The 22,818-nt window shown below is 43.3% G+C and overlaps 2 protein-coding genes across 8 annotated transcripts in view; one reads left to right on the top strand and one right to left on the bottom strand.

The window, feature by feature from the left end:
* The window catches only part of cc2d1a (coiled-coil and C2 domain containing 1A), an 87,842-nt gene extending 75,173 nt beyond the window's left edge, over window positions 1-12,669 (top strand). Inside the window, exons 28-29 of one of the 2 annotated variants that reach the window (XM_068021044.1) lie at window positions 447-494; window positions 12,516-12,669. In XM_068021044.1, the coding sequence (XP_067877145.1) occupies window positions 447-494; window positions 12,516-12,578 (111 nt within the window). In that variant the 3' untranslated portion in view covers window positions 12,579-12,669. Of the gene's footprint in view, window positions 1-446; window positions 495-2,407; window positions 6,928-12,515 lie in introns of those variants that run through there. The other variant, XM_068021045.1, reaches the window with a different exon arrangement.
* Window positions 12,670-13,380: 711 nt separating this feature from the next.
* Window positions 13,381-22,818, bottom strand: part of LOC137355668 (podocan-like) — a 157,712-nt gene continuing 148,274 nt past the window's right edge. For all 6 annotated transcript variants that reach the window (XM_068021055.1, XM_068021060.1, XM_068021059.1 and 3 more), the window contains 3 exons: window positions 17,572-18,229; window positions 15,551-15,699; window positions 13,381-14,791 (listed from right to left, as the gene is read on the bottom strand). In XM_068021055.1, the coding sequence (XP_067877156.1) occupies window positions 14,632-14,791; window positions 15,551-15,699; window positions 17,572-18,229 (967 nt within the window). In that variant the 3' untranslated portion in view covers window positions 13,381-14,631. The remainder of the gene's footprint in view (window positions 14,792-15,550; window positions 15,700-17,571; window positions 18,230-22,818) is intronic.

Below are 22,818 nucleotides of genomic sequence, written 5' to 3' on the forward strand. Positions count from 1 at the left end.
AAGTCCCATTCACCAGTCACCCTGTGCTCACTGGCCAACATTTGCTCCCAGTCTGACAGTGCCTCAATTTTAAAATGCTCATCCTTGTTTTTAAATTCCTCCATGACCTAGCCCCTATCTTACCACTCCAGCCTTTTAACCCTCCGAGATCTCTGCACTCCACCAATTCTGATCATTTGCATTCCCCCGATTTCCACTGCTCCCCTATTGGTGGCTGTGCCTACAGTTGCCTAAGCCCAACGCTCTGAAATCGCCTCCCAAAACCTTTCCACCTCTGTCTCCTTCTAAGATTAATAGTTCGTCTCAGTATTAGGGAGGAAGTAAAATGGAGTGGACCATTTCTGCGAAGGTGTAATTACTGAGGTAGACAACACAGTGCGGGAAGCATGGTTTTGCCCCAAGCTTTCCTTCCACACCTCTGAACGGTTTTCTTCTTTTCTGGACAGGATTTGGCTAAAGAAGCATTATACAAGAGGAAGCTGGTAGATGATGAGGTAAGATGACACACTTTGTGCTGCTTTATTCAGAACAGGATGGGTACAACAGCACAGCAGTCATCTGTATGTAAAAGTCTGTATTTAATCTATGTCTGTCCCACTATGCAATTTGTTATAAATGTAAAGGAGTCTCAAAAAAAAAAGCCAGTTAGCTGTGGTTCAGTGGATAGCAATTCTTGCCTCTAGAACAGAAGGCTGGGAGTTCAAGTCCCACTCCAGGGGAACTTGAGCACCAAATCTAGACTGACGCTTTAGTGCAGTACTGAGGGAATGTTGCAATGACGGAGGTGCTGTCTTTCAGGTGAGACATTAAACCTGAGGCCCCATTTACCCTCTCAGATGGACGTAAAAAATCAAAGACGAGAAGTGACATTCTCCTTGATATCTTGGCCAATATCTGTCCCTCAACTAACAGCGCAAAGACAGATTAACTGATCATTATCAGCTTGCTGTGCATAAATTGGCTGTTGTGTTTCCCACATTACAACGCTGCAAATCTACTTCATTGGCTGTAAAGCACTTTGGGAAGTCCTGAAAGGGTTTAGAGAAATGCAAATGTTTTTTCTTTATTGATCTTGAGCCTGACTTTGCAAGCAATAATACTGCTTGCTGATTGATCTGAATTTAAAAGCAGCTACGGGTACCCACAGGGAGTGCTTGAAAGAGAGAAAACAGGATCACAACAATACATCACCATTGTGCTACAGACTATACATGAGCAATGCCATGGGGAATCATGTAGCTGGTAGCTTGAACCCATCCATCTGATTCTGCATCCGTCTGTTTTCTAATGCTGTGGAGGAAGTCACCAATTGATAAATAGGAAGCATATGTTCTGCTCGCTGGAATTTTAAATATGCTATAAATGAGCAGTCCTGCCCTCTTGGCTATTGGGCAAGTGGAACTTGGCACAGGTTGTACATCGTAGTTCCAATGCTTTTTTTCTTTTAGTTTAACAAGAGGGCACAGATTTAAGCTAATTGGCAAAAGAAGCAATGGTGACACGAGGACAACTTTTTCACACAGCAAGTGGTTGGGATCTGCAGTGCGCTGCTGAGAGGTTGATGGAGGCAGATTCAATCAAGGCATTTATTTGGGAATTGATTCTTGTCTGAAAAGGAAGAATATGCGGGTCTATGGGGAGAAGGCGGGGGAGTGGCTCTAGGTAAATTTCTCCTTCGGAGAGCCAGCGCAGATATGACGGGCCAAATGGCCTCCTCCTCCTGTGCTGTAGCAAATCAGTAATTCTATTCATTTCCCCCCCCCCCCTCCTCTTCCTGAAAGTGTTGAATTGTTAGAGTACAGTTCCTTGGGTATTGGGAGTCCTCCAGTGAATCATGCAAGGACCTTTCAGCATGAACTCAGACAGTGAGTGTTGCAAGTGCATTGAGTCACTAATGGCACTGCCACTGAGCCTGTACTGCCCACATACACACTGGGGGTGCTGAGACTAGTTGCCCAACCCTCTGTGTACATACTCCTTTGTCAATTTGTACTATTTCCTTATTCTGTAACATTGTTTAAAGCTGTTTATGGGGAGTACATCCCTTCCATAAATGAGTGCACAGTGTACCTAGTTTATAGCATTTTCTCTGAATGTTCTGTTATTCAGTGTCTGTTTTGTTGGATAGGTAAACGATATTAGTTTTTGTTTTGGTCACTATGAAGATGGGTTTGGTGTTGTACTAAAATAACATTCTCTCTTTTTCCCTTTACCCTCTCTCTTCTCCCCTTGTATCTTGTCCTTTTGTGTCTCTCACCCTCTCTCCTTCTTGCCCGCCCTCACTACTCTCACTCTTGTCCCTTCATTCTCCCACTCTCTCTCACCCCTCCTTTTTTCTTTCGCCCCTTCTCTCTCTCTCACGCACCCCTTCTCTTTCTCTCGCTCTCTCCCTCTCTCTCACACATAGCTGCAAAGATTCAGACGATAAAGACTGCAGTGTTTGGATTGGAGCCATATCCTCCCTCGCAGTCTACAGTAAACAGTCGTGGCTTCTTAATCGCACCATGTGTGTCCAAGAAATACTCATATTTTCGTGGCTGTTGGATGTGAAAGACCAATTAACCCGTTAGCACCTGTGATGCCCTCTGCAGCCAGTCTCTTCCCACCCCTGGAACTCCTGACGGGGCCTCCATGTCCCTCAACCTTGGGTATGGAGCTGGACAAAGGCAAAATCTACAGAAGACCATATACACCGGGAAATTGAAAGACACATGCTAGAAAATTCCCACGGAGCGCGTACTGTGCAGGAGACATTCTGTCTCAATCTTGCATTCCAGCCCCTGTTGACAGATTGCCAAACGATGTCACTTTTTCTCCTTGCGTTGCCAGGGTTATATTTGTTCTCTCCTTTTTCCTCTTTTCTACCATCCCCCACCCCCCCAATATCTGTGGGGAGAGACTGACCTCCACCCAATTGAATAGTATGAAATAATTTCTGATTATGGTATGATGTCACAGTTCAATGGTCAAATGATTGTAGTACAAAATATTATTCACCCAATCCTGTCCTATGGGATTCCATATCCACTGGCACTCTTGTCAATTGCCCAATGTGGGAGATAGAATCAGGTGTGATTGAGTTTACCAGCACTTTGGGATCTAATTCTGCTACTCTAATTAATTAGATTTTATTTTTGTGAGTTTCTGGCCCAGCTATTGACATGGATTTGAATAATCTGTCCTACTTTCTGGCTTCTTGTTTATTGGATGGAGTTGTGTGCTGTAAGGATGTACATGTATGCTAGTCCACAGTGCTAGAGGGAAGTCAAACTGATCCTAGGGCTAGTGTTGAATGGGAGTTAGTGATCGACCAGGATTGGGCCACTGATGCTGCAAACTCAGGGGTGCCACTGGTATGCACTCAATGGAATTTAGCTACATATATTTTAATATTTAAAGAAAAATATTTACCAGGGGAAATGGCAGCAAAGAATAGAGTCTATAATTCAGCTTCAAATGAACTTCCTCCCGGATGTTGCACCCAGTAACGCGTTCAATGTTAGGAACAGTCTGCACATGACACCTCCTAGTTTTAATCTGATGTAGAAGGCTGACTGCTTTAAGGCAAAGGACTATTCTTCACAATTGTTTGCCTTGGAGCTCTACACTAATGAAGTGGGGCTGTGTGGAAGAAACGAGAGAATATGGCAGCCCTGCATTGACACTGGCCGCGTGCTGTCCATTTTGTGTAATTGCTGGAGGTGACGGTAGTTCTAGTCTCTCTACTTATGTTTTTTGCTTGTGGCTAATTGTCATTTTGAAATTGTCAATGGACTGCTACTAGTGACGTGATCTTGTCTAATTATGAAGACTTCTGATTATATTGTAATGTAATTTGATCTCAACAAATCAAAATTGTGTTCAAATGAATTGCATTGTATTATTAAGAGCATGGGACTGAGAGTTTAATCAGGACTTGCTCTCAGTCTGGGGGCTTGGCAGTGCTTTACAATGCCAGGCCAAAGGTTATGGATTTCTGGAAACCACTGATTTAGGGATGTAAAAGTGCAGAATTTAATATTAGACTCCCAGATTCACATTACACTGACTGCCCCAGTAAGGGGTGTTCTGATCTTCAATCTGCTTCTGAGCAAAATGGTTTTGATTTTTCTTGATTTTTTTTTTTCCCCCCTCTCCTTCCAAGGCCCTGGCCCATGAGGATAGAGTCCCATCAGCTGCCAGCCCTCTGGTACCTTGGCCAGCTGACCATTATTCATACACAAGCCCAGCGAGTTAGTGATGACTGGCTTTTTGTCACACCCCCCCCCCTCCCCCCCCCCCCCCCAATTATTCAGGAATCCTGCTGTCCTTTGGCCACTGCTGAGATGCACAAGTGCCAAATAAGACCACAAAGAGACAACAGCTTCATTAAAACTTGAAAGGAGTAGGAGGGGAAAGAAGCAAGACCGAGGCTGAGCCGTAACGCAATCTGATTGCAATCAGATGAAAATTTAGCTGACCTCTCGTTGCTTTCCAACTGTTCATTTCCTCCTTGGATAAAGAATCCATCTCACAAACAGTGCAAGCGTTGGGGAACTTATGAAGTTTCTGCTACAACTCCCAACTCTGCTTCGTATGTAGAACCCCTTGCAAAATGGCCCAGATTATTATACAATATATTTATGAAGCCTTAAAAGATAGCACACTAAATTGCAGCAGGGTATATTTATTCAAAAAGCTTTAATTTGGCATTGCAATGTATATTGACAGACATTGCACTGTTTTGGGTAGGGGGACAGTGCCTCAGAATATGCACATATATGTATGAAGATATGTATGTGTGTATATTCTACACATATATATTGGTTGGACTGCCAATGGGACTGTGAGGGAATAACAATCCAGATGTTGGAGATGGTATCAAACCGCATCTGCGTGGTTTGGTTTTTGGTTTACTGCAGTATCGCAGGAAGTGATTCTTGTGTCCTCTGGAAGAAGTTTAAATACAAGAATGCTCTGCTGGATCTATGCCCACTGGCCCAGGTTGATGGGCACACTCTGGGTGGGGTGGGTGGAGGGAACTTGCTGTGGCCCCATGAGGAAATCTAACAACCTTTCATGCTGCAGTTCCTTGAAGGATGTCTGCTCTGAATGAAGAGTGTACCATTGCATTTCCTGGCATCTCAGTGGCCTCCTGGTTCTCTGGTACTGAACTTATAGCAGCTGGTTAGAGCTGCTGGCTCTCCCGCAAGGCAACAAGCGGAGTGATCCTCGTAGTCAGTCCCCACCAGGAATAACATTTGCAGATGTACAATGTTTGTCAAACGGAGAAAAAAAGAAGCAAAATTTGATGAATGCTGCAAATCTGAAATAAAAAGAAAATGCTGGACATACGCAAGTCTTTCAGCATAGAATCATGCAACATAGAAGGAGGCTATTCAGTCCTCATGCCTTTGCTTGTTCTTTGAAAGAACGATTGAATTAGTTCCTACTTCCCTGCTCTTCCCCACAGCCCTGCAGGTTTTTCCATTCCAATTATATATCCAATTCCCTTTTAAAAGTTACTGTTGAATTTGCTTTCACCGTGCTTTTCAGGCACTGCATTTCAGACCATAATAACTCGCTGAGTTCTTTTTTAAAAAAAAATTCCCCGCGAGCATTTTTGCCAATTATCTTTAAATCTATGTCCTCTGGTTACTGATCCTCCTGCCAGTGGAAACAGTTTCTCTTTATTTACTCTATCAAAACCATTCATCATTTTGAACAGCGCTATTGAATCTCCCCTTAACCTTTCCTGCTGTAAGGAGAATAACTCTAGTTTCTCTAGCCTCTGGATCTGGATCGGCGCAGGCTTGGAGGGCCGAAGGGCCTGTTCCTGTGCTGTAATTATCTTTGTTCTTTGTTCTCTCTACATAACATGAATTCCTTCAATGCTGGCACCATCCTAGCAAATCTCCGCTGCACCCTCCCCAAGGTCTTGACATCCTTCCTAAAATGTGGTGCCCAGAATTGGGCACAATACTCCAGCTGAGGTCAAAGCAGTGTTTTATAAAGCATCTGTAAGAGAAATAGGAGGCTAATGTTTCAACTATAGACTCCCTCTGAGCCAGCACTGCTGATGGGTTGGCACCTAAACTGTTGGCCTCCTCTTTTACTTTCTCCAGGCACAGGTGGACCTCTCAGCTATTTCCAATATTCTCTGTTTTCAGTCAAAATAGCAACACCCCTGTGCAGTGAGGCTCGGAGTCTGGGTACAGCAACAGACCTCTTAGTGTCTGATAGGGACTGTAAGCTTAAGGTTGCAGGGAGAACCTCTGATCAGAACTGAGGCAGCTTTCCACTTGAAATGTTGACCCATCCTCCCCTCCAGATGCAGACCAACCTGTTGTGTTTACTGCACTTTTCAGATTTCCAGTCTTCACGTTTTCTGTATTTGCCACCATTAATTTTGATAGTCAGGAGCTCATGTCATTCAGTAGCCAGCGCATGCACAGAGAATTCCTAGCAACTGTGTTAGATGGGGAAGAAATGGTGAAATGGATTGGAGGAAGCGAGGCCCAGTCAGCAGGTGGGGGAGTCTGGAACCATTGAGGGTGGGGCCTGACTTGTAGATGGACAGGATTTGCTTCAGTAAAGGATGGGGTCTGGCCAGCAGGAGGCAGGGTCTGGTTCAGTAGGCTTCATGTATTTAGGGAGAAAATTTCAAACATGTATTGTGTGTGAGGTTACACTTAGCATTTCTGTAGTAGGGGAAAGCACTACATTAACTGTTTACTGAGCAGACGATGGGGGATCCTTTACTAGGATTTGGTTTGTTTATAAAAATAATTTAATGAGTGAACGAGGTCAGATTGAAACTTCTCCAACTCTTAATGTGCTCATGGTCAGACAATAACAATGCAGTGCTGTTTTTATTTTAATTGCAAACCTATAATGGTTAATCCCTCTGCATTGATTGTAATTGCCCAATTGAAGGGAGGGGTGGGGAGAGGGGGTGGGTGTGTTTCAGGTGATCCTCCCAGAGTGTGGCAGTTCCCAATGTTCTTTTTGAGAGCAGTGCAGGATGATTTGTTCCTTCCTTCCTCTTCAGCCTAACTGGAATCACAGCAAAGTGAAACCTGACCATATTAGAATGGACCAGCCATTCAGTTGATGTAGTCCAGCCGAGGATCTGCTGACCCCCAGTATGAGTGCCGTGACCACACACTGACAGTACACTAGGTGGTATTACAAGTACTGCCCTGACCTGCTGAGTGGTGGATCCCTTTGCAGGTCAGGTCTAAGGTGTTGGTAAAGATTTTGCCTTGTAGGGGGAGGAGCACCCTTCCCATTCCCTGATGAGCTGTCCAATGAGGGACTCTCCCAACATTGCTCTTGATTCATTCAGTAAAGGGAATGAGGTGCCTTGGCCCATCTGCTTTCCTTTTCAGACATCATTTGAAATAGATAGCTCTCACTTGGCTAACCTGCCACCTTCAATAGTTACTGTGGCGAGGAGGGCAATGAGTGCATTGCTGCACAAAGATCCAGCTGAGCATGGCCCAAAGATTTGTGTGTGAGCTTTAATTGTTTCAGACTTGTTGAGAAAGCAGCAGAATAGACTAAATTCTTCCTGGCTCTTCATCCCTGTCCTTGTTTATGGAGGAGCCCACACTAACTATTTGTAACTGAATTAGAGACCATCCTAAACACTATAACTTGGGCAGTTATTACAGCCTTGTACAGCAGTATGTCGGTACCAATCCTGGGGGCTTGACATGAGCTGAGGTTACAGGGCTGTGTTTACTGTGGATGTTGTACACTTGTTCCTGCGTTTTGCACAAATTGCTGTACAATACCTGTTATTTTCAACTCTGTGACTTTGGTGAGGGGCTGGGGAGCGGGTAAAGATGTTTAGAATTCAGTGAAGTGCCTGCTAACTCTGTACTGAATGTCTTACAGGTTGGAATGTAATGTATAAAATGGAGATTATATTGATTGCTATTCATTCATAATAAAGGGATAGAGGAAGAACTGGTAAACAAAATGTGTTTTTTTTTTAAACTTTCCCAGCAGTAGTTTTCACTACATTAGCAGCATCTGCATTACTGTGATGGTTTCTTGGTTAACATTACCTCCTTTTGTTTTCTGTTTTCTACGTAAAGTCAACTATTTAAGAAGGATGTCATCTGTGTTTGTGGGACCTTGCTGTACACAAATTGACTCACGTTTACTACATTACAACTGTGATTATACTCCAAAAAAGAAAGTACTGCATTGGCTGTAAAGTGCCTTCAGACATCCTGAAGTTGTGAAAGACACTACATAAATACAAGTTGTTTCAAGTCTTTTTGTGCTGGAGAAAGATTGACGTGAGATGTTAAAATAAAGCTCTTCTGCCTGAGTTAAAAGCTAAGGTGGATGAATTCAGATACTGGATGCGCAAGCTTGGTGATCATAGAACATCCTTATCTTTCTCTTGAGGAAAGATTGGAAAAACTTGGGTCTTTAGCCTTAACAGGAGGTAAGGGAGCAGGAATGACCAGATTAGATAAATTAGTAAAGAGTATACAAAAGATGAATCAAACAAAATTATGTATTGCTAGGACTAAACAGGCTTGAGGGGCTGAATGGCCAATTCCTGTTCCTGCACAAAATACTCTCAAGTTCAGCATATAAGAAAAACAGCACAGGGGCAAACTGGTGCAAGAAAATTTAGGACTGGATTCCAGGAAGTTCTTCACACACAGCTCTCGTTATGTTTACTTTTGTAATGTGGAAATCACACCTGAAAATCTGCACAGCAAGATTCCACAAACAGCAATATGATAATGACCAGAAAGCCTGGAATCATGTACAAAGAAGTATGCTGTTGCGGTGAGCTGGAACATAAGAAATAGGAGCAGGACTAGGCCATGTGGCCCATTGAGCCTGCTCCGCTATGCAACATGGCTGATCTTCGGTTTCAACTGCACTTTCCCGCTTGCTTCCAATGTCGATTGATTCCTTGAGAGACCAAAAATCTTGTCTATCGCAGTCTTAAATACATTCAACGATGGAGCATCTACAACTCTCTGGGGGTAGAGAATTCCAAAGATTCACAACCTTAGAGTTGAAGAAATTTCTCCCTGTCTCAATCCTAAATGATTGTCTTATTATCTTGAGACTATGTCCCTGTGCTCGAGATTCCACAGCCAGGGGAACCATTCTCTGTCTACTGTGTCATGCGCCTTCAGAATCTTGTATGCTTCAATGAAATTATCTCTCATTCTTCTAAATTCCAGGGAGAATTTAGTCCCAATTTACTCAGTCTCTCATCATTGAACAAGCCTCTCATCTCAGTGACCAATCTAGTTAACCTTCACTGTACTGCCTCCAAAGCAAGTATATCCTTCCTTAAATATGGAGACTATAACCACACAGCACTCCAGATGTGGTCTCACCAAAGCCCTGTACAATTGTAGCAAGACCTCTATTATTGTACTCCAATCCGCTTGCAATTAAGGCCAACATGCTATTTGCCTTCCTAATTGCTTGATGTACCTGCATGCTAACTTTCAGTGTTCATACAAATGTACATACATACGAACATACGAATTAAGAGCAGGAGTAGGCCACTCGGCCCCTCAAGCCTGTTCTGCCATTCAACAAGATCATGACTGATCTGATCGTAACCTCAACTCCACATTCCTACCTACCCCCGATAACCCTTTTGCTTATAAAGAATCTACCTCTGCGTTAAAAATATTCAAAGACTCAGTTTCCACTGCTTTTGAGGAAGAAAGTTCCAAAGACTGATAACCCTCATAGAAAAAAATTCTCCTCTCTTAAATGGGGTGATCCCTTATTTTTTAACATTGACCCCTAGTTCTAGATTCTCCCATAAGAGGAAACATCCTTTCCACATCCACCTTGTCAAGACCCCGCAGGATCTTGTATCTTCTCAAGGGCAATTAGGGATGGGTAATAAATGCTGGCCTAGTCAGCGACGACCACATCCCATGAATGAATAAAACGAAAATGTTTCAATCAAGTCGCCTTTTACTCTTCTAAACTCTAGCAGATACAAGCCTAGCCTGTTCAACCTTTCCTCATAAGACAACACACCCATTCCAGGTATTAGTCCAGTAAACCTTCTCTGAACTGCCTCCAACTCATTTATGTCCTTAAATAAGGAGACCAATACTGTACACAGTACTCCAGATGTGGTCTCACCAATGCCCTGTATAACTGTAGCATAACCTACCTACTTTTGTATTCAATTCCCCATACAATAGACCACATTCATTTAGCTTTCCTAATTACTTGCTGTAGCTGCAAACTAACCTTTTTGCGATTCATGCACTAGGACACCCAGATCCCTCTGCATCTGAGCTCTGCAATCTCTCACCATTTAGACAATATGCTTTTCTACCTGCCAAAATGGACAATTTCACATTTTCCCACATTATACTGCATTTGTCAGATCTTTGCCCATTCACTTAACCTATCCATAACCCTTTGTAGCCTCCTTATGTCCTCTTCACAACTTGCTTTCTGACCTATCTTTGTGTCACCAGCAAATTTAGCACCATACCTTTGGTCCCTTCATCCAAGTCATTTATATAAATTGTAAAATGTTGAGGCCACAGCACTGATCCCTGTAGCACACCACTCGTTACATCTTGCCAACCAGAAAATGATCCATTTATGCCTACTCTCTGTTTCCTGTTAGCTAGCCAATCTTCTGTCTATGCCAATATGTTGCCGCCACACACATGAGCTTTTATTCTCGTCAAAAACCTTTGATGTGGCATCTTATCAAATGCCTTCTGGAAATCTAAGTACAATACATCCACTGATTCCCCTTTATCCACAGCACGTGTTGCTACTTCAAAAACTCCAATAAGTTGGTTCAGCATGATTTCTCTTTCACAAAACCATATTGACTGTGCCTGATTACCTTGAATTGTTTTTAAGTGCCCTGCTATAATGTCCTTAATTATAGCTTCTAACATTTTTCTTATGACATGTTAAACTAACTGGTCTGTAGTTTCTTGCTTTCTGTCTCCCTCCCTTTTTGATTAAAGGAGTTACATTGGCTATTTACTAATCTAATGGAACCTTCCCTGAATCTAGGCCATTTTGGAAAATCAAAACCAACGCATCAACTATCTCACTAGCCATTTCTTTTAGGACCCTAGGATGAAGCCCATCAGGACCTGGGGACTTGTCAGCCCGCAGCTCCAACAATTTGCTCAGTACCACTTCCCTGGTGGTTGTAATTTTCTTGTTCCTCCCGCCCTTCCATTTCCTAATTTACAGCTATTTCTGGATGTTACTTGTACCCTCTATAGTGAAGACTGATGCAAAATACCTGTTCAATTCATCTGCCATCTCCTTATTTTCCATTATTAATTCTCCAGACTCACTTTCTATAGAACCAACTCTCACTTTAGCACTCTTTTCTAAATATTATGGAAACTCTTACTATCTGTTTTTATATTTCTAACTAGCTTTCTCTTATACTCTAAATTTTCCCTCCTCATTTTACAAGTACATCCAAGTCCCTCTGAACATTTACACGTTTCACGCCTTTTAAAAAATATTCTGTTTTTCCATTCTTGCTGCCCAAGTGAATAACCTCACACTTCCCCATATTATACTCCATCTGCCTCCTTGTTGCCCACTCACTTAACCTGTTTATATCTCTTTGCAGCCTCTTTGTGCCCACATTACAGCATGCATTCCTACTGAACTTTGTATTGTCAGCAAGCACAGATAAATAACTCTGAAATAAAAACAAGAAATGCTGGAACCACTCAGCAGGTCTGGCAGCATCTGTGGAAAGAGAAGCAGAGTTAATGTTTCGGGTCAGTGACCCTTCTTCGGAACTGACAAATATTAGAAATGTCACAGGTTATAAGCAAGTGAGGCGGGGGTGGGGCAAGAGATAACAAAGGAGAAGGTGTAGATTGGACAAGGCCACATAGCTGACCAAAAGGTCATGGAGCAAAGGCAAATTACTCTGGCCAGGTTGAGTTCCTCATTGGACTGTGACCTTGCTTTTCTTCTGATTTTGTTTTAATCAATAAAATCACTTAACTGAGACATTTATATGTCAATGGAAATAATAATGTTACTGAAGTAAAGGTTTTTTTTTAAAAGGCTCGATGTTATGAATATAGGAACAGGAGACCATTCAACCCTTAGATTTGTTCTGCCATTCAATTAAATCATGGCTGATTTTTATCTTAACTGCATCTGCCTACCTTGGCTCCATACCCCTTAAAACGCTTACCCAACAATATCTATCGATCTGTGTTGAAAATTTCAATTGACCCCTGGCCTTAACTGCTTTTTATGAGGAGAGTTCCAGATTTCCACTCCCATTGTGTGAACAAGTGCTTCCTAATATCACCCCTGAATGGCCTAGCTCTAATTTTAAGGTTCTGACCCTTTGGTCCGGTCTCCCCCACCAGAGGAAATAGTTTCTCTCTACCTACCCTAACAAATCCTTTAATCATTAAATACCTTAATTAGATTATCCCTTAATCTTCTATACTCTAGGGAATATAAAGCTATTGCAATCTGTTCTTGTAATTTAACCTTTTTAGCTCCAGCATCATTTTAAGGATTCAGTGAGAACATTACCTCAAGCCAACAGACCTTCACCGTGAGACATGGTGGCAGAAAGGAAGAAAAGAAACTGACAATGAGACACAGTTGGAGATGGATGCCTCTTGACAGAACCTCCTAAGTAAATCCTGTTGCATAGCAGTTAAATTGTCCATATCTAGGACCAGTGTTTTCTGTACGATCTCTCCAGTCACCATAACCTATATTGAGTGTGCTCCTTGCTAATTTTCACCATGAGGTTTGATGCATCTAAGCAACAGAGAATGACTTTTGAGGGGAAAATTATCCTGCTTTGGACTTGAGGATTAAAGGTGAACAGCCCAAGAATATCAAAATGCAATCTAAGGAATGGCTCAGTTCATAGCGTGTGGATCAGAAGCCTAACTCGAGGACAATTCACAGTGGAGTCCAGTACTGAGGGAGTGCTGCATTGTAGGAGGTGCGGTTCTTTGATACATTAAAGTAAAGCCACTGCTTGCCTGTTCCACTGGCTCAGGTGGACGTTAACCATCCCATGGCACTAGTTGAAGAGCAGCAAGTTCCCCCAGTGTCCTGGCCAACATTCCTCCCTCAACAGATAGGCTGGCTAGTCATCTCATTGTTGTTTGTGGGATCTGGCAGTGCAAAATAGACTTCTGGGTTTCTCCACATACTTCCAGCCGCTGCTGTTCACCGAAGTAATTGATTGCATATGAGGTGCTCTAGCATGTTTAAGCAATGTGATGAGGTGTTCTAGAAATGCTAAGTGAATGAAAGTTGAACCACAATGAACTGGAAGATGGCTATCAATAGAAATTCAAATCACAAACAAAACAGCCAGTATTATTGCACTTGGTAGCAAGCATTTGTTTATATTAGATTCAGTATATCTATGTACAAAATGAAATTCAGCAAAAACAATCAATAAATGAATTTCCCTTTACAGCATTTCATCAGAAATTGGAACCAAGCCCTTTGCACCTATAGCTCTGAATGTACAATGATACTGGTAAGAAATCTGTGAAAAAGAAGAAATGGGGAGTGGAAACCGTGGCCCTGGGTTTTGAAGAGGAACAGGAACATTTGAAAGAGAAAAGGCAGATGAAATTTACCTCTTCCCCAGTCAGTGTGATTTTCCTTCTTGTTGAATTGCCTGCCAGAGCAAGAGCAACTACTTGCATTTATATAGCGCCTCTAATGTAGTGAAAACGTCTCAAAAGTGTTACACTGGCGTCAGTAAAGACTAGAAGCTATGGCACTGGTACCCCAGCAAATGTCGACAACCTGAGCAGCAGCACTGTTGGGGGTATGGGAGTGGGAGGGGTGTGTGATGGGGATAAGTACTGCATCTCCCTCAAGGGGTTGCATTGTATTTAACCATACAATTGGGAATGTGCTGGCAAAAACAGTGGCGCAGTGGTTAGCACCGCAGCCTCACAGCTCCAGGGATCCGGGTTCGATTCCGGGTACTGCCTGTGTGGAGTTTGCAAGTTCTCCCTGTGTCAGCGTGGGTTTTCTCCGGGTGCTCCGGTTTCCTCCCACAAGCCAAAAAGACACTTGCAGGTTGATAGGTAAATTGGCCATTATAAATTGTCACTAGTGTAGGTAGGTGGTAGGGAAATATAGGGACTGGTGGGGATGTTTGGTAGGAATATGGGATTAGTGTAGGATTAGTATAAATGGGTGGTTGATGTTCGGCACAGACTCGGTGGGCCGAGGGGCCTGTTTCAGTGCTGTATCTCTAATCTAATCTAATCTAACATGGTCTGGATACTGATCTAGCTGAACTTTTTGCCATTCAGGTCCTTTGATTTCATTGTACTGGATCTGACCATTAGAGGAAACCTATATATTAATTTAAAGACAGAAGTTGTTATAGTCTGTAGTAAATAGATTGTAGTATCCTTTGTTGAATGGTTATATCTGTTCCCCATAGTGTGATTCCTTCAGCTGGTCACTCAATGGATTGCCTCTGACTGTTTGGTTATAGATAATCACTGTGCTAAATTGCTCTTTAGTTAGTGTTCTGTGGCCAAATTACTAAGTTTTCTAGCCGGCTATTGACAGTCTCTGTGTCTCTCAGCTCTGCTGGTTGGTTGTGGTTGTTCTTTGGGTTTATGCTGTGGTGGTGATGCCTGCCTGCGATAGGCTCCGTGTGTTGCCGTGCAGAAAGATGCTAATGTACTCGGGATTGCCAGTCAGATCCAGAACTTGCAAATATTGCAGGCCCTTGAATGATCCTTTCCCTACACCGGCGGAGGTCAGCCTGTTTGACCTGTGGAATAAACCAAGCAAGACAATGGTCAGATGTAGAAAATGTTGGTGTGTCAGAGCCCCAAAATGTGATCACAATATGCTGGGAGGTTGGTCTGCACTCTAGGCCTGGAAATTTGGGAGTGCCCACTTTTAGGGGTGCAGGGTAAATGACCCGAGCCAGATTGGTAAGGTCCAAGCAGCTCCTGATAATTGGCCTTGGACCTCATTGCCATAGAAGGTCTTGGCACTACAGTCCTCTGGTGAAGAGTAAAGAAGACAGCTGAGAGATCAGGAGTCAGGGATCTCAGTGGCAGATGGTGATCAGGAGCAGTAGCGATGATGCTGACTGCCTCAGGGCAAACAAATGTTGCATTGGGGACTTTAAAAAGGTGTCAGCCCTTTCCATATATAGATAAAGGGCTTAACACCTGATTCAGACATGGATAAAGAATGCCTCTTGTTTGTCCTTGCCCAATATGGCAGGCAGTGCATTTCTGGGAAGAATTGTGCACGTGCTTCTTGCGTGTCATTTTGGGATAAAACAGATGTTCACAGGCCAGAACTTTCAATATCCAATGAAAGCAGAAGTGGGGAGTTCCCATCCTCTCCCATCTCAACTCGCCTACACTTAACACCAAAGACCTAGTTGAAAGCCATCTCTACCATAAACTGCATCACTAAGAACATCTAGGCTATAGCAGAGGTTTTCTTAAATGGTAAGGGTTGAATTGATAAAAAGCATCCCATCCGAAGCTATGGGCTATCATCTGCCACTTACCTCAGGACTATCACTTTAATGTTTGATACAGAGATGAAGGAATCTGAGGTGATTGTTGAAATGCGGTTATTCTGCAGGTAAATGTACTCCAGGGACTCTGGAAGATCAGGAGGTATGTAGGACAAATCGTTATATCCCAGGTCCAACAACTAGAAGTATTAAAAAAAAATCGATCACATCTTGTATCTATTTTATTTATTTTTTTATTTAGAGATACAGCACTGAAACAGGCCCTTCAGCCCACCGAGTCTGTGCCGACCATCAACCACCCATTTATACTAATCCTACACTAATCCCATATTCCTACCACATCCCCATCTGTCCCTATATTCTCCTACCACCTACCTGTACTAGGGGCAATTTATAATGGCCAATTTACCTATCAACCTGCAAGTCTTTTGGTGGTGGGAGGAAACCGGAGTACCCGGCGAAAACCCACGCAGACACAGGGAGAACTTGCAAACTCCACACAGGCAGTACCCAGAATTGAACCCGGGTCGCTGGAGCTGTGAGGCTACGGTGCTAACCACTGCGCCACTGTGCTGCCCTATCTAATGTTTAAATATTACATACCTGCTCAATTGCTAAAGTGGCCTTTAAGAGGCTGTGTCTTCTCTTTCATCTCAAATTCGTTGCTCTTAATTCTTCCAACTGCATTGAAACCAAGTTTCGCTGTACTACGCTTACTCACTCATTCTCAGACCTCAGAAGTGTGGAACGCCTCACTATCCTTAATCTTCTACCCACAGTCTATAGGCTTTAAAAACCAAGTTTGTCATCCATTCACCGCCATTTGTCACGGACATCATTTCCTCCCATTGTTTTCCACCTCGGTTGTGTCCAGCAGTCTGGACCTTGTCCCTTTAACTCAGATTTCTCAATTGAGAAAACAAAAACCAGCTCTCTGCTGAAGACCCTGCTTCCTAATGGTGTTCCCTGATCTTGTACTGCTGGAGAGCAAGAAAAGGAAATGAAACAGCACACTGATTCCCAGCTTGGTCAACACCCCACAGAGGGGCATGGAGCAGCAAGAATACCTGGAGGGATTAGTTCCCATGCAGCAAAGAATGAAAGTCCAGAAGGGTTTGGGACATCTGCAAACAGCTGGAGAGGAACTTAAAGTGGGAAGGGAAGGATCCAGTCATCGTGGTCCATATAGGTACCAACGACATTGGCAGGACAAGGAAAGAGGTTCTGCATAGTCAGTATAAGGAGCTAGGCACCAAATAAAGAAGCAGAACCTCAAAGGTTGCCACGTGCAAATTGGCATCGGGCAAATAAGATTAGAGAAATGAATGCGTGGCTCAAAGACTGGTGTGGTAGAAGTGGGCTCCGGTTCATGAGGCACTGGCACCAGTACTGGAGAAAGTGGGGACTGTACCGTTGGGATGGTCTACACCTGAACCGTGCTGGAGCTGGTGTTCTAGCGAGCTACATAACTAGGGAAGTAGAGGGGGTTTTCAAACAGATGAGGAATTTTTTCTCTCAGAGGGTCGTGAGTCTTTGGAATTCTCTTCCTCAAAAGGCAGTGGAAGCAGAGTCTTTAAATATTTTTAAGGCAGAGGTAGCTAGATTCTTGATAAGCAAGGGGGTGAAAGTTTATTGGGGGTAGGTGGGAATGTGGAATGGAGGTTACAATCAGGTCAGCCATGATCTTATTGAATGGTGGAGCAGGTTTGAGGGGCCGAGTGGCCTACTCCTGCTCCTAATTCGTATGTTCATAAGTGTCCCTTTCAGGTGCATGTAAAAGATCCCAGGACACTATTGTGAAGAGCAAGAGAGTTCTCGCTGGTGTCCTGGTCAATATTTATCCTCAACCAACATCATCAAACCAGATTATTTGGTCATCATCTCACTGCTTTTTGTGGGATCTTTTGGTGTATTTCCTACATTACAATGACTACATTTCAAAAGTATTTTATTGACTGTAAAGTGCTTTGAGACATCCTGAGGTTGTGAAAGGCGCTAGAGAAATGCAAGCATATTTTCTTTTTCTTTCCTCTTATAGTTTCTCTACCAACCTTAAGATTAGGCACTTCCTTCCATGTTCCTGGTGCTATCTTGCCAATGGTTAACTTGTTGTGGTGCAAGTGCAGTTCCTTCAAAGCCTTCATGTTGAGCAATACCTTGGCAGAGAGTTGATTAATTTGATTGTACTGTATCTTCAGAGCCGTCAGGCTGGCTGGCAGGCCGCTGGGAAGCAGAGTCAGGTTGTTGCCAGAAAGATCAAGCCTTTCCAGCTGTCGAAGCTTTCGGAAGGCTAGTCTGTGAATGCGGGCACTGTATAGCTTGTTGTAACTTAAGTTGAGATCGGTTAGGTAGTAGGTAGAGACAAAGTCGTTGATGCCGATCTGCTCAATAGCATTGTGGAGCAGCATGAGTGAGCTGATGCGGCGAGGGAGGCTGGGCGGGACCTTTCTCAGCGGGTTATTAAAGATGTGAAGTGTATGCAGCTTTCGTAGCTTCCCAAAAGCGTCCTTGTGGATTCTGCTTGCAGTGATCCTGTTATTCTGAAGCAGCAAGTATTCCAGGTTCCGGATCTTGTTGATGCTGTGCTTGGAAATCGAGGTGATGCGGTTTTTCCCCAACTGCAAAATGACAATGTTTGGAGGCAGTCCTTCAGGTATCTTCGTCAGGTTGTTACTGGATAAATCCAGGTATTCCATTCCTTTCATTTTACTGTTAAGTAGGAAAGATAATGGAATCCTTACTCAAAGATGTAATAGAAAAACATCTAGAAACTGAAAATATAATAATAAAGGCTGGTCAGCATGGATTTCACACTTGACCAAACTTACTAAATTCTTTGAAGTTACAGAATGGGTAGATAAGGGTGATGCAGTAGATGTAATATATTTGGATTTCCTACTGGCCTTTGATAAGATACTGCATAGTAAACTCCTGACTACGGTTAGAGCATGTGCAGTCAGGGGATAAGTAAAAGAACGGATAGCAAGCTGCTTCCAAACCAGAACACGGAGTAGACTTAAAGGTAGTTACTCTAACTGGCAATGGGTGCGAAGTGGTGTTCCACAAGGATCGATGCTGGAACCACTGTTGTTTACCATTTACATAAACAATTTGGACTCGGGAATCAGAGGTACTATTTCAAAATTTGGGGTGTAGTTAATACAGAGGAGGACTGCACCAAAATACAGGAAGACATTGGTAAACTTGTGCAATGGGTGTGCAAATAGCAAATGAATTTCAATATACATTGTGTAAAGTAGGAGGAATAAGGAGGTTACGTACTCCTGGGAAAATAAAGATCTAAATGGGGTAGAGGAGCAGATACATAAATCACTAAAAGTAGTGACAGGTTTAGAAAGGTCAAAAAAAAACAAGTTCATTTTTAGAGGAATAAAATTGAAAATCCGAGAAGTTATGTTAAACTTTATGAATCCTGGTTAGTCCTCACTTGGAGTACTGTATACAGTCCTGGTTCCCATTTTATATAGAGGCACTGGAGAGGATACAAAAAGGATTTATTAGAATGATACCAGAACTGAGACGTTATGTTCACCTGGTAAGATTGAACAGAGAAAAGAGAAGATTGAGGGGTGACCTCGTGGAAGTCTTTAAGATTATCAAATGATTTAAAAGAGTGGACGTAGAGAATATATTTCTACTTGAGGGTGAGCCCAGAACCAGAAGCCATAAATATAAGAAGTCACTAATGAAGCCAATAGGGAATTCAGGAGAAATGTCTTTACCCAGAAAGTGGAACTGGCTCCCACAAAGGGCGGCTGAGGGAAACTGCATAGATGCATTTAAGGGGAAGCTAGATAAACACATGAGGGAGAAAAGAATCGGATATGTTGATAGGATTAGATAAAGAAGGATGGAGGAGGCAGCTGTGGAGCATAAACACTGACATAGACCAGTTAGACTGCTATGTAATATGATGCAAGAGAAGTAATAGCATTCTTTTTATATTCCTGTTTTTCTCTTCCTCCCCCATTCAAGATTCCATCATATCGGATTCAAACCACTGCTGCTTTACGTATTGGGAAGATTATATCAGCTCACACTTGCTCATTTTCAGGTGTCAGCCTTGACTCAGTTAGTAGCATTCCCCAGTTGTTCTTCAGATAGTCTCATGGGATCTTTTATTTCCACCTGAGAGGGCAGACAGGGCCTCAGTTTAATGTTTCATCCAAAAGACAGTGCCCCAGTCAGTGCAGCACTCCCTCAGTACTGCACTGAAGTGGCAGCCTGCATTGTGTTCAAGTCTCTGGAGTGGGACTTGGACCCACAATGTTCTGACTCAGGTGAGGGAGCTACCAACTGAACCACAGCTGATGTATTACTCTGCTCCTTCCCCCCCCCCCCCCCCCCCCCCATTCTATCTACAGACAAAAAACATAAGAAATAGGAGCAGCAGTAGGCCATACAGTACCTCAAGCCTCTCTTGTTATTCAATGAGATCGTGACTGATCTTCCACCACAACTTCACTTTTGCGCCCTATCCCCATATCCCTTGATTCCCTTAGTACCCAAAAATTTATCGATTTCTTTCTTGAATCTCATCAAAGACTGAGCATCCACAGCCCTCTGGGATAGAGAATTCCAATGATACACAACCAACTGAGTGAAGAATTTTCTCCTCATCTTATTCTGAAATGGCAGATCCTTATCCTGAGACTATGCTCCCTAGTTCTAGACTCTCCAGCCAGGGGAAACAATGTGCAGAATCTTCCCAGCCCTGCGAGGGCGGGTTTGAAGGCAGGGCCGGGATCAAATTTAGAAAGTCTTGGGTTGCTCGGCTCCCCTACGTGTTACCACCTCCAAGCGATCTTGCCAGAGGCAGAGTCAAAGCAGCAGCAGCAACAACCCCAGCAGTGGCAGGCAGATAGTTGAGGGATTAATTGAAGTAGAACATGGCTACTTGACCCGACCCGAACCTGACAGGACCCAACGATATGTCGGGTTCGGGTCGGGTCACTCTTCCGGGCCCGGCATTCAGGGTCAGGCCCTGTCGGACACACTCTGATAGCCTTGTGTTACAATTGTGTTAGTGAAACACTGGAAACTGCAGATCTTTTGAAGTGTGCTTCCTACTCTGCTTGGTATTTCAGCTTACTGTGTACTAATCAATAAACAGTTCTTGCGTACATTGTAGCAGAACTCGGCCCCAGGCTCATAATTATCCGGTTAGCCCTTTCTTGCCCTTTCCTGATTTTAGGGGTGTTGAAGGTCTTTGCCATTTTAATCTTCATGAAATATTTACAATGTAATCAGTTGCTGCACTGTTATGTAATAAGATGTTTTTAATGAGTTCTATTTTTCATTGACACAAATTTAACCTTTTTGTGTTTTGGTTTATCTCTTGGTTTTCCTTCGTGCTTTGTATTCTTGGCGACAAAAGCAGTTGAACAGCTTCAATCTGCATTAATAGGAACTTGCCCCTTTTCTTTAATTGCACAGTTTTCAAACGAATTGACCGCATCCCGTTATGGGTTGGCAAGACTTCTCGTGCCTGCCTCAAAACATATTGTTTGAATAAAGAATGTAAAGTAAAGGAGGCTTGTAAGGCAAATTAAGAGATTTAAAGGGGAAAGACAATGAATTATGCTCTGAATTTGGAATATATTTAATTAATTAAGTTTCAAACCTGATAAATCGCTGCTTTTTGTTTAATGTGGCCTCGGTGTTTATGGATAATTAATTAAATTAAGAGGCATTTTTTATACACAAAGCTGGGCATTAGTACTTAATAGTTGATGTATAATTTTGAATATATTTTAATTTCTTAATTCATGTGACATTGCTAAATACGAAGCAGTCTTAAATCAGTTAATATTTTTGTTTGTTAAATCTGACCTACCGGATTAAAATCTTAAATCAAGGAGAGACATTTCAAAGATTACTGGACTAGTAATCCAGAGGCCTGGACTCATGATCCAGTGACAACTAGGACGTCAAGGTGGGAAACACTCGTCACTAGTCTGCAGTGAGCGATTCCATCGAAGGTAGAGCACAACCTCTTTAATATGGGAATGTATATTTTATAATAATCACTTAGGACCTTCCTGGTCGCTGCGTCTCAGCTGCTCACTGGATAAACTTTCAGCAAGTATTTCAACCTGTAAAGCAGGAGTCTAGGTATTGTATAATATTTTCTGAGCCTTCAGGCAATGCTGTGTTTATTTTAAGCACTACAGATACTGGTACAGTGTGGGACAACATGTCTGGGAACAACGCCATGGGTTTCTGTTTAACTGATGACCAAACAATCACTAACTTCTATGGTAATAATCTTTCGGCTCACCACCTCCGGTACGTGGCTCCAATCTTAATGTACTTAAACAACCTTTCAAGTCCAGTTACAGTTTTTGTTGCTTATCTGCACAAGCTTAAAAAGTGAAAAATGGAAGCTAGGTTAACTGAACATTCCAGTGGTCGGGTCGGGTGTGGGAAAAAAAATGAAAGGATCGGGCTGGGGTCGGATGTGGTTCTGTTGGGCTCGGCTCGGGTTTCATTTGCAGAGCTGAGCCGGCCTTTAAATTGAAGTAGTTAGTGGACATTTATTAAAGAGTCTGAAATGTTGGCAATGGGCACACAGGACCTGCACTTCATCTGCAGATCGCTTTCTCACAGGGGGTGAGAGCGGAGCAGGAGGTCAGGACGCCACGACAGCAGCATGAAATTTTAATGGTGATGTTAGAAACCAGCAATCCCCAGGCCTTTCGCCAGCAAAGATTTGCACTGGAGAGGGTTGGACGGAGGGATAGACCGCCACTCAAATAATGAGAACCGCGTCTCCATCTTGTGCTGTCCTCTGCTGCTCCATGCAGATCCTCTGCACACAGCCTTAACAGTGGGGCTGGCATCCGCCCTTTGCCTCGGGCTTGCTGGTTAGCCCTCCCGCCTGCGCAGCCCACCCGTTAATTGGACAGTGAACGCAGAGGCGCTTGTTAATTGGCGACCCTTGGGAAGATCAAGCACGTGGCCAGACCGCGGACACCAGCGGGGTTGCAACCCGGAAATGGTCCCAACGCCCGAGATTCTTCTAAGTTCAGTTGATTCCGCCCAAGCTCTCAGCATCTACTCTGTCAAGCCCGATAGTTCTCCATTCCTTCCCTTCTCCCAAACCTTCTCCCCAGGGTGTCACTGGGCTGCCCCGAGTGGTGGTCAGATACAGGGCAGTAGCCTGCCCCACAGCTCAAACGGCTGCCTCTCGGGGTGGGGTGGGGGGGGGATGCCAGACGGGAAACAAAAAGGTTGGAAATCAACCGCCAAAGTTTTTTAAAAAAGAATAAAGTGAT

This window comes from Heterodontus francisci, chromosome 43 (assembly GCF_036365525.1).
Source record: "Heterodontus francisci isolate sHetFra1 chromosome 43, sHetFra1.hap1, whole genome shotgun sequence".
Lineage (NCBI taxonomy): Eukaryota > Metazoa > Chordata > Chondrichthyes > Heterodontiformes > Heterodontidae > Heterodontus > Heterodontus francisci.